The following is a 12,369-nucleotide window of genomic DNA, read 5'->3' as shown; positions in this document are numbered from 1 at the left end:
TTTGAATTTGCATATGAGTAATTGATGGTCTGTTCCACAGTCTGCCCCTGGCCTTGTTTTCACTTATGATATGGAATTTTCCATCTTCTCTTTCCACAAATGTAGTCAATTTGATTTCTATGTATTCCTTCTGGTGAGGTCCATGTATATAGCCATCTCTTATACTTTCTAAAGAAGGTATTTGAAATGAACAAATCATTGGTTTTTCAGAATTCTATCATGCATTCTCCAGCATCATTTCTATCACCAAGGCCTTGTTTTCCAACTACTAATGCTTCCTCTTAGCTCCCAACTTTTGTCCCAATCACCAGTAATGATCAATACATTTGATTGTATGTTTGATCAGTTTCAGATTGAAGTTGGTAGAATTCTTCTATTTCATCCTCACTGGCTTTAGTGGTTGGTGCATAAATTTGAATAATAGTGTTATTAACTGGGCTTTCTTGTAGGTGCATGAATATTATCTTATCACAGACAGCATTGTACCTCATGACTGATCTGGAAATGTTCTTTTTGACAATTAATGCAAAACCATTCCTCTTCAATTTGTCATTCCTGACATAGTAAACCATGTGATCATCAGATTCAAAATGGCCAATACCAGTCCATTTCAGCTCACTAATGCCTAAGATATCGATGCTTATGCATTCCATTTCATTTTGGACAACTTCCAATTTTCCTAGATTCATACTTCGTACATTCCATGTTCTGATTTTCAGTGAATGTTTACAGCTGTTTCTCTTCATTTTGAGTTGTGCCTCATCAGCAAATGAAGGTCCTGCGGGCTTTTCTTCCATGGGCTTTACTCCATTCACGTCTTCAGGGTCAGTTCTACTTTGAGGAGGCAGCCCTTCCCCAGTTGCATTTTGAGTGACTTCCAACCTGAGGGGCTCATTTTACAGCACTGTATCTGACCATATTTCTCTGCTATTCATAAGGTTTTCAGTGACTAAATATTCGGAAGTAGTTTGTCACTCCTTTTTCCTAGTCTGTCTTTGTCTGGAAGCTCATCTGAAACTTGTCCACCATGATTGACCCAGCTGGTATTTAAAGTAGTGGTGGCATAGCTTTCAGAATCACAGAGACTCACAAGCCACCACAGTATGACAAACTGACAGATGATGGGTGGTTTTAAATGTAGAGGATGGCCTAAACCCAAGCCAACTATCCTCTAAATCAAGGCTTTAGGAGACGTGAGATATAATTCTAAAACCGAAAGCACTTTGGAACTTCTGCCTATTCTGATTTAGTGTGGCGATTTAAAGAACCGCTCTGATAAGTTTAAGATTATTATAATGATTAAAAATTATTATATAATATAACATATAATTATTAAAAATATTAAACAATATTTTTACTCATTAACTCTCAAGTGATGATTATAAATAATTGAATGAATTTAACCAAATGGAGAATCTGATCATAGTTTATAAACTTCATACTTGAATTAAATCTATCTTGTATTCAAAATTGAATATGTATGTTCTGGAAAATAATATTTTAAAAACTGAAAGATTTTATGAACAGAAATGAAAAGATTTTTGTCCAGTTTTTGATCCCTGCTTTTTTCTTTTTTTTTTCTGTTCAGGACTATAAAGTTCAAACTGAGTTGAACATAAATTCGGTTATCTTTTTCTTGTATTCCTTAAATGCTTTGCCTCAAATAACAGATTGTTTCATCCCTATTTTATAATACTTGGATTCCTGGTATGGCTCTGTAGAATACACACTGAGCTGCTAACCAAAAGGTCTGTGGTTCAAACCTGTGAGCTGCTCCTTGAAAATCTATACAGGGTTACTATGTGTCAGAACCGGCCCAATGTAAATGAATATTTTACTATTCTAATATACGTAGAATATATATTGTATTAGAAATTGTCTTTAAAATATTTTCTGTGAATTAAACTCTCATTTTAAAAAATTTGATAATATTTAGGGCAGAGACGATTACTTGAAAAAACTTATTCGGAATGAAGTGACTACTGCATTACTGATTCAGGTAATACTCGTTTAGTTTCAAAATTTTATTCTTCCTTTAATTTGCATTTTACTTAGCATTTTAAATTTGCCTGTAATGAGGCATCTTTTCACTACTTGCTTTGCAAGCCAGCAGTTTTCTTTCCTTAGCTGATGACAGTTGCCCTCTGTGTACAACTAGCAGTGTCTGATCATGCATAAAGAAACTGACCTCCCATACACATATCTCATTTTGTGGCTTAATGGGAATTTCTGCCAGTCTAGTAAAAGGGCAGGGGGATCTTATTCCTAAGTGTCTAAACGCTTTAGCCTGCTTTGTGATGATGTTATGTTTTCTTTACTTTTAGTGTCTTGCACTTGAATTTCTTTATTTAACCCTGAAAAAAAAATATGCTATGAGCTATTTTTTAAATAAAGATCTTGAAAGTAAAGAATATGATACCTAGAAAAATTAATTTTCTTAATTTTTATGTGTAAACACAGACTGCTTTTTTTTTCTGATCCCAGGCATGACATCTCTAGAATGTCTTTCCTTCCCGTGGTCTCCAGGGAGAATGACCTGGTGACCTGCTTCTGGAAAGAAGCTTAGGAAACCCAACGGAGGCAACTCTACTCTGTCACCTGGGGCCACTATGCATTACGATTGATTTCACAGCACTCAACACCAACAACACACACATACTTCAAGTTCGTGTTATAAGTAAAGTCAAGAGAAAAACAAAACAAAAAACTGCACAAAATAGTGTTTTAAAAATTATTTGACCTAATTCAGTCCTCTTCAAAGCAAATTAAGTATTTGTCATTACTTCTGTTAGGAAATTTGTTTTTTTCTGCTCCTGTGTGTTTGAACAAGGAGACCTGGTGGTGCAATGAGTTGAATGCTGGGCTGCTAACCAAAAGGTCTATGGTTTCTCTTTGGGAAAAAGACACAGTGCTGTCTGCTTCTGTAAAGATTTGCTAAGGAACAGCTCTTCTTTATCCTATAGAATTACTATGAATTGGAACAAATTCAGTGGCAGTGGGTTTATAGCATATTTACTGATTTATTTCTAGCCATATTTACTCAATAATCCCACACTTCACCCAGCTTTGGTTTTTTTTTCTTTTGTTTAACAATTTATGAATAGCCAGCAGTTCAAACCCACCAACACCTCCTTGGAAACCCTATACAGCTTCACTCTGAGTCAGAACAGACTGGATGGCACTTAACAACAACTCTGCTCACTGGTTCTTTGACCTTACTTTGCAAGCATTTCATGTATAACACTATGTTTTCTCTGTATATATTCAAACCTTATTGTCCTGCAGTACTTATGTAAGAATTTTAATTTTCTTGATATCTTTTATTTCATTTCTTTTAATAATAGCTGTGTGCTGTTAAATATACTTTATTTTTACCCATTTCCTTTTATAATGGCATCTATTAATTTTCAAATAACAGCAAAGATCATTGCCTAGCACAATGTAGGGTCTCAGTAAATGGTTAGGTAATAACTAAGTGCATCATGGTCTTTATTGTCAGAAAAAATTGTATAATATTCAAGAAGCCCAACGACATGAGCAGCAGACCCTTTTAGATAAGAAAGTACTACATGCCATAGCTTTGGCAAAATTCGAGGAGCCACTGATTGAACTAGAAGAAGAGGCTGTCCGAATTAGAAGTATCCATCAAAGACATTGTTCTGTAAGTGTTTATAAATGAATCCATATACTAATGCACAGGAATATTTCAGTTGGCCAGACACCTTTGTGATTTTATTGTTATTTGGAAAATTATGATTTCACATAGGAAAAGATAAAAGCACAGACAAGTTAAGTGACTATTTCAGGGCTACATAGTAGATACAGAATGGATCTATACAGGAACACCAGTTAATGGCTTTGGATCACATTTACTGGATTCTAGAATTCTATTATTTAGAATCTCGTATTCTTTGCAGAGCTTATAGGATAAGCAGTTTTCAAAGAGGTACTTGGTGACTTACTTGGTGTGACTGCCCACTATGGTAAACTTTATTCAGTCTTTACTGTTTGTTAATGAAATACTGAGGCTCTTTGCATCCAAATATAAAATATAAGCTATTTTGACATATGCATGGTAAATCTTTGATGCATTTAAAAGAAGTTATGACAGCCAAGGTGAAAAATACAGCACACAACAGTAAAGTATTTACAAACCAACAAGCTTCTGACAGTAACTGATAATACTAGCCCTTCCCAAAGGAGAAAAAAAAAATCGTAGAAAAAATATGTATGTATCATGTCATTAGTCTTTTTAAAAACTAGAGGGTGGGGTACGTGTTATATATTCTTGTCCATACCTGCAACAAGGACATAAATATATATTGATTTGGACCACTTGGATAACATTGTCCCCCCACCCACTTCTGGAAATGATGATGTAGTTTTAATATTGCTAGACTTCCAGAGTTTCCAAAATTCCCTCATTTAAAAATATTTTGTGATTCACAAAGCATTTCTATTACCAAAGTTTCTTTTGCTCTTCAGAACTTCCCTATGAAATAGACAGGAGGGAGTAAACCTGTATCATAGACTTGAAGAAAAATTGGTGCAAAACAGGTTAAGTAAGCTGCACAAGGTGAAAAAGCAAAGAAATAAGGAAATTGTGGACATAATACTCTATTTAGGACTTCTAAATGCTATTGTTGGAGTTCTGGTGTGGTGCTGCGGCTTAATGCACTGGAGCGCAAGATTGGTGGTTCAAGCTCACCATCCACTCCATGGAAACCCTATACAGTGTCTCTATGAGTTGGAACTGACTGGCTGGCACTTCACAACAACAACAAATGCTATCCTAGTGCTCACAGAACGAATGCTCATGTAATGAATATAGAACCAGTAGGGATTTTTGTAAGATATGAGGACAGTGTCACTTTGTCTCTGGACTTAGGACATCAGATTTGGTAAAATTGAGGGTCAGTGAAAAAACAGAAGACCCCCTCACCCCCACCCCCTCAACACAACTAGATGGATTGACACAGTAGCTTCAACAGTGGGCTCAAACATAACAATTGTGAGAATGTAGCAAAACCAGGCTGTGTTTCATTCTGTTGTGTGTGGGATCGGTGTGAGTTGAAGTTGACTCAAAAGTACTTAACAACAAATAACAACAAAAACACCTCATGGGATAAATAATTTTATTAACAGCACTCCTTACATTTGACAGAAATTTATTAATTGTATCAAAAGTCTTAGTGTAATTGTCTGAGTACGATAATGAACTCCAGAAAAGATGAATGATGTTTATTTCCCCTTATTTTATAATACCTATTGTTTTATATCTTGTTATACTTCAGCAATCCTTTTTGTTTTTATCAGATAGTCAATTTAGTACAAACTTTTAGAAAGAATAAGTTTTTACACACTTTTTAATATCTAATGCTGCCAATTTATACTTAGAGCTTTTAATTTTGGTTAAATATTTTAAATATTGTCAAGGAATGTTATTATTTCTATGGAGAAATACGTGTCAGTCTGTTTCTGTAAAGGTTTGTTGCCTTGAAACTCTATAAGGCAGTTCTATTCTGTTCTACAGAGTCACTATGAGACTAGACATCAGTAGAATTTATTACTGGTTTCTGTTAGTTAACAAAAATAGATTGGACTCAATAGGAGTCAAGCATAATATTGGAATTTCAGACATCACACTATGGTTTTGAAGTCCATGTGTGGTTCCTTCCCTTTATAATTAAAAAAAAAATATATATATATATATTAAATATTTTAAAAGGCACTTGAAAACTATTTGGTCTAAACTAAAATAATTGGATTTTAAGTACTATGTGACTTGATTCTGAATATATTATAGGCGATTTTTGATATAGTTGAGCTGAAAAAAAAAATGAGAAGAAATGTGGAAAAAGCAAGGAAAAAATTGAGAATGAAGGAGAAGCAAACCCGTCAGGCACTAACACAAACAGAGGTAAGAGACTGAAAATTGGAAAATAATTTTCAATTTACATTGTATTTATGTTAATGAGAGTAATCCAAGCACACTGAGTCTTGGGTGAATGCCTGTCATTTCCAACTAGATCTGCATACACACACGTGTACACACAGAGTGTCTTTCCCCAAATCTAATAATTTTCCAAAAACGAATATTGCAATCTTGGTGATGTTTACTGCTTTTTGCAATTGCCATGTTGACTCCTACTAGTTAGGACTTTGAAGGAGAAATGAAGAATTAGAAAGGAAGGAAAGAAAGAAGAAAGGAAGGATAGAAGGATGAAGTGAGGGAGAGTTAAAGAAAAACTAGGAAAAAAGAAAGGAAGAAGGAAGGGAAAGAGGAAGAAGAAAGGGACAGAAGGAGGAGGAAGGGAGGGAGGGAAGGAGAAGGAAAAAAAAGAAGTTGAAGGTGAACTTAATAAATATAGCGTTATTGAATTTTAATTCCGTGGATAGAATCTTTCATTACAGTAAGACATTTAACTATTATTTAAGCCACAAAGAAGTAAGCTAAAGCACTGGGCTGCAAAGTCATTTTGGACCACAAATTCAGCAGTTCAAACTCACCAGCCGTTCCTTGGAAACCTTATACATGATCACTATGAGTTGGAACCAAGTTGACAGCACATAACGACAACAGCGACAACAAATAGTTTGTAAGAAAACAAGGTGTGATACTTTGTTATATAGGGTTTCCAAGGAGTCGCTGGTGAATTTAAAATGCTGACCTTGTGGTTCAAACTGTCCTTGTGGTCTAGTGCTTTATCCCACAACACCATACCAGGACTCCATAAACTAGTAAAAATATTCTTTTCAGCTACAGTACATTGAATCATTACCATATTATAAATACATTAATTTTAATATTGCACCAGATTTGACAATATATCTAACAGTCAAAAAGATAAAAAATTAATTTAAAATTTTTACATGAACTCTAAGTTTTTTAACTAGCTGCTAGTAAGATTTTGTTCTCAGAGCATCTTCACTCAAACAATGAATGTGAATTTTTCCCATTTTTCTTACTCTTATACACTGCCTTTACTCACTCTATCAGGCATTATAAAGCATGGACTCTGTGCACCAAAATACTATGTTTCACCAGGGTAAACGTCTATACTATCTTTCATTTTCATGCAAATTGTATGGTGGATAATGTTTTAAAATTGCATCATTGGAGTCACAGCTCATATAGAGATATCACCTTAATAAACACAACTTAAATGGAGTCCTGGTATGGCGCTGTGGGCTAATGTATCAGACTGCAAATCATTTGAACTGCAACTTCAGTGGTTCAAGATCACCAGCTGCTCCTTGGAAACCCTCTACAGGGTTACTCTGGGTCAGAATCAACTTGATGACACTTAACAACAACAACAACAAAGGAACAAAAATAATTTTAAAAGGTGTCCAGACCTCTAATTGCCAGGTCTTCACTTCAAACCCATTAGCCACTCTGTAGGGGAGAGTCTTGGAAACCTTATATAGGATGGCTATGAGTCAGAATCAACTTCATGGCAATGAATCTGCTGTTTTATATATTAACTTGATAATATAATATATATTATAATATCTTGTAATATATATAATATATATTATCAAGTCATGTCATGAGCTCTGGTGTGGTGCTGTATGATACACATTGGATGGGTAACCACTAGGTTGCAGTTCAAACCCACTAACTCTTCGAAACCCTATACGGGGTTGCTATGAGTCAACTTGATATCACACAAGGAGTTATGGTGGCAAAATGGGTTAAGTGCTAGGTTACTACCTGAAATGTTGGTGCCTCAAACCAACCAGCCAGTCTCTCTGCAGGAGAACAATGAGGCTGTCTGCTTCCATAAAGATGGATGGTCTTGGAAACCCTGGGAAGCAGTTCTCTCTATTCCATAGGGTTTCTATGAGTTGGAATTTCTTAACTTGATGACAGTAGGCTTCGGGTTTGGTATATAACAACTAGGAGCACTAGAAGCACAGTTGTTAAGTGGTTGGCTGCTAACCAAAAGGTCAGTGGTTCAAATCCTCTAGCTGTTCTTTGGAAGAATGAGGTAGCAGTCTGTTTCTGAAAAGATTACAGCTTGGAAACTTTAATGGGTTACTCTGGTCTACAGCGTCCTTATGAGTTAAATAAACTCAAAGGCAAAAGGTTTCACATATCAGTCAAGAGTATCTGGGTGGCACAAATGGTTAGGACCTCAATTACTAACTGAAAGATTTGCTGTTTGAATCGACTCAGGGGCATATGAGAAGAAAGACCAGGTAGTCTATATCCAAAAGTTCACAATATTGAAAAAATATGAAATGCAGTTCTACTATGCTACACATAGGATTCTCATGAGTTAAAATCAGCTTCAGGGCAACAATATTTTTCCCATTTATTATTATTTTTATATATGTGCGGAAATCATCAGACAGTCTCTTTGATAGCCCATGTGTGTAACGTTTTGCTAAAGGTAATACAGAAATGGCTACAGTCGTACATTGACAGAGAACTTCCAAGGTTCAAGCCAGAGTCAGAAGAGGCTATGGAATGAGAGATATAATTGCTGATGTCTGATGGATCTTGGCTGAAAGCAGAGAATATCAGAAAGATGTTTACTTGTGTTTTATTGACTACGAAAAAGCTTTCGATTGTGTGGATCATGACAAGCTATGGACAACATTGCGAAGCATGAACACTTGATTGTCTGTAAAAGAAATTTCACAGAGGAAAAATAATAATGACAGTAACAGCAATAATGATAATAATAGATGATATTTGTTGTAAGTTTTCTTTGTGACAGGCATTGTTCTAAGTACTCACATATATTCTCAGTTGGTCATCATAACAATGGTATGAAGAGTGTGCTAACATCATCTCTAGTCTATAGTTGAGGAATCTGATGCTAGTGTTTTTATGAACTTATACAGGTTCACACAACTCAGTGATGGAGGAATAATTCCTACCACAGGTTCTAACACTGGAGGACTGGCCAAATTATCCATGTTACTTTATTTACCAAGATGTAGTCATATTCAAAATCAATAAGAAAACACACATACACATGTTCATCAACACATACATACACTACCGGACATATTTAAAAAATTTTTTTTCATTATTCATTTGCTTCTTTGTTAAAGATAAATTAAAATATAATGACTACTTATTTATAAATGACCAATAATTATAAACTACACAGCAAAATTCATGGAATGTGCCAAGAGAATACTTAATTTTATATCTAAATGATTCTGGTAAGAAAAACTAAAAATATTTGGTGGTATCTACTAAGGAGAAAAAGAGAAAATAATATTATTAGCCTTGTTATTATTGTGCCAGCTGCAAATGTTTGCGGGAGCATAAAGCATCATCTTCCGCTCCTTGGAAACCCTATACACATAGAGTTTTCAAGGTGAGCCTGATGAGTTTGAGCTGCCAACCTTGCAATTCAAACAGACCTTGAAGTCTAGTGCTGATCCTACAGAGCCATGCCAGGGCTCCTTTAGTTTGCACTTTAAATTTGTCTTTTCACTTACTGTTGAGCACTTAACAATGTGTTAGACATTGTTGAAAGTTGCTAGAGATGAAGAAATGAAAGGAGGGGTTGATTTCACTCAAAAAGCTCTTCATCTTGTGGGGAAGCAAGTAAACAGGCAGCAAAAGCTTTTGTGAGCAAAAGTTTGACCACTTGCAGTGAGTTAGATGTGAGAAGATTCCATAGCAAAAAAAAAACAACAACGATTGAACTGAAGTGTTCAGGGATTGCTTTCTGAGGAGGTTACATCAAATAACCTATTGAATGGAGATGAAACCTTATCTTCCATGATGAATTAAGGGCATTTCACAAACAGACTCTTGGTTTGCAAAACAAAGAAAAGAGATGTGAGAGACACCTGGGTGTTTGTAGAATCACTGGTTGTTCAGTATAACCAGAGGGCAGGGTACTTATTAAAGAGCAGAAAGTGCTGAAGGTAGTGAAGTAGGCAATGAATGCCCACATTAAAAATTGCCCATATGCCATGCTATTGAATGACATGCCAAAGGATCTGGAAATCTATTATAATAAAAATACCATGGATTAGCATTTATGATGTCCTAATTATTCTGGGTGGAGTTCCTGCGTTGCTCAAATAGTTAAGAACTTTGCTACTAACCAAAATGCTGGAGGATAGACACAAATACAACAAACAGGAATTCTGCAGAAGAATGATGAAGACAGGTGAAGAAACAGGAAGGTGTGCATGGATTAAAGGGGATAGAGAGATATTAGTGTTATATACACAATCCTGAAACAACAGTGTTCTGCATGTATATAATGGACAGATTATACATCTGAATGGATATGAGAGAGAGAGTGGGAGTATACCCACAAATATTTAAGTGTTTGAAAGAGGATATTTGTACCTGGGTATTTACCTTTGCTGCAAACACACCTATGAATGTGGTGGAGCAAACAGTGCAAAATGATAAAAACTTCTTAGATATTATTGAACATCTTAAGGCAATGAATTCCCAGTTCATTACCATGGTGACCGTGGACAGACATCATGATCAATTGGTGTAGCATAATTCACAAAGACAATGTTCTACATCCTGCTTTGATGAGTAGCAACTGGGATCTTAACAGCTCACGTGCAGTCATCTAAGGTGTGACTACTGGTCTCTCCTTGGGTGGAAGAAAGAATAGTGATGCATATTGAAGGTGCTTTGACTCAACCAGTCCAATGAACCAATGAAGCAGATGACCATCAATCACCAATACTCTGAGACCAGAGGTACTAGATGATGTCCAGCTACCACTACCAACTGCTCTGAAAGGGATCACGTTAGAACCTCCCTGACTGAGTGTGAGAAAATGTGGAACAAAACTCAAAATTACAAAAATGACCAGGTTTACTGATCAGAAAGAGACTGGAAGAACCACCCTGAGGTGTGGAAAGGAACTCACCTTTGTGACCCAATTTTCAGCCAAGCAGTAGATAGGTATACAGGAGGGGACACCAGTACTATTAAGGTATGCTCACCATAGAATGATCAATCATTCAGGATCAAAAGGGCAGCATTTACCTAAGGACAAAGTTTGAGAAAGGATGGGAAGGAGGGTGGAGTGGAAATAGGAACCACAGGGAGGAAGTGGGATAACTGTTGTTGCATGTGTAGGATTGTAGTCACTGAAATAAAACAGTGTATGTTTGTTACATGCAAAACTGGTGATCTCTGTAAACCTTCCCTTGATTTACAATTAAAAGTAAAAAAAAAAAAAAAAAAAGATGCACCTATATGAGACCAAATGATCAACACTTAGTTTAAAATAACAATGATAATATAAAGGGACAGGAAAACTAAATTAATGGAAATCGAACAACCAGAATGGAAATGAGCATATTCACACATTGTAAAGAATGTAGCCAGTGTCACTGAACAACTTATGTTGAAATTGTTGAATGGGAACTTAAGTTGCTGTGTAAACCTTCATTGAAAACACATTAAAATGTTTTTCCAAAAAAAGAGAAGAAATATCTTATTTATTAGCAGAAAACAGTTAGAAACCTCCAGAAAAAGAAAGAAAACAGAGTGGGTATTAAAGTCAAATGCAATACTTAATGTTCAACAATTTGGACACAAAGCAGATATTTTATGAGAAACAAAATCGAAAAGAATAGGCAGTCTACTTGAAATCCATAAGAGTAGAGAAAGGACAGAAGTAAATGGAGGGAAGTGTAGGTAAATAACAGAAAAGACAGCTATGGAGTTTTGTGGAATCTGTTGGGAAAGTAGCACTAACTCGAATCAATGTGGAATGTAGGAAACAACATTGGGTTAGTCAAAATGAATCAAACAGTCATTTAGTCCATCAGTGTGGACACCAACACTCGTGAAAGGATCATGCAAAAAGTGATATAAAATCAGATATTCAATCTGGAATTGCATGTGGGAATTGTGCTGGTATAAAGTATTGACTTTTGTATGACAGATAAGAACAGTGTATGTATACCCTTGCCTGTCTGCCTATATACATTGTTTGATAAACATCTAGTATGTTGGCATCTTGAAAGTTCATGCTTGTAAGATATTCATGTATGCGTATGGTTGGGGGGTGGGGTTAAGTTTGTAAAGGAGACACAGAGAAAGAAAGGGATAGGGGAGAGAGAATGAATGAATAATCTGAACTTAACCTTTAAAAAATCAGATATATAAAAGTGAAGAAGAGAACATAAACCTAGGTTAAAATTTAGGTTTATAGAAGAAGGAAGAGTAGTTGGAAAATATGGCCTTGGTGATAGAAATGATGCTGGAGAACACATGATAGAATTCTGCAAAACCAATGATTTGTTCATTTAAAATACTTTCTTTAGACAGCATAACAGATGACTATACACATGGACCTTACCAGATGGAATACATAGAAATCAAATTGACTACATCTGTGGAAAGAGAAG

At 35.5% G+C, this 12,369-nt stretch overlaps 1 protein-coding gene across 1 annotated transcript in view; it reads left to right on the top strand.

The window, feature by feature from the left end:
- The window catches only part of CCDC178 (coiled-coil domain containing 178), a 585,948-nt gene that overhangs the window by 127,891 nt on the left and 445,688 nt on the right, over positions 1 to 12,369 (top strand). Inside the window, exons 12-14 of the mRNA XM_006835132.1 lie at positions 1,937 to 1,999; positions 3,500 to 3,661; positions 5,807 to 5,920. Of these exons, the coding sequence (XP_006835195.1) occupies positions 1,937 to 1,999; positions 3,500 to 3,661; positions 5,807 to 5,920 (339 nt within the window). The remainder of the gene's footprint in view (positions 1 to 1,936; positions 2,000 to 3,499; positions 3,662 to 5,806; positions 5,921 to 12,369) is intronic.

The sequence above is a fragment of the Chrysochloris asiatica genome, unplaced genomic scaffold (genome assembly GCF_000296735.1).
Source record: "Chrysochloris asiatica unplaced genomic scaffold, ChrAsi1.0 scaffold00015, whole genome shotgun sequence".
NCBI lineage: Eukaryota > Metazoa > Chordata > Mammalia > Afrosoricida > Chrysochloridae > Chrysochloris > Chrysochloris asiatica.
The sequence above is the reverse complement of the archived record's forward strand: the minus strand, read 5'-3'. Positions and strand labels throughout refer to the sequence as shown.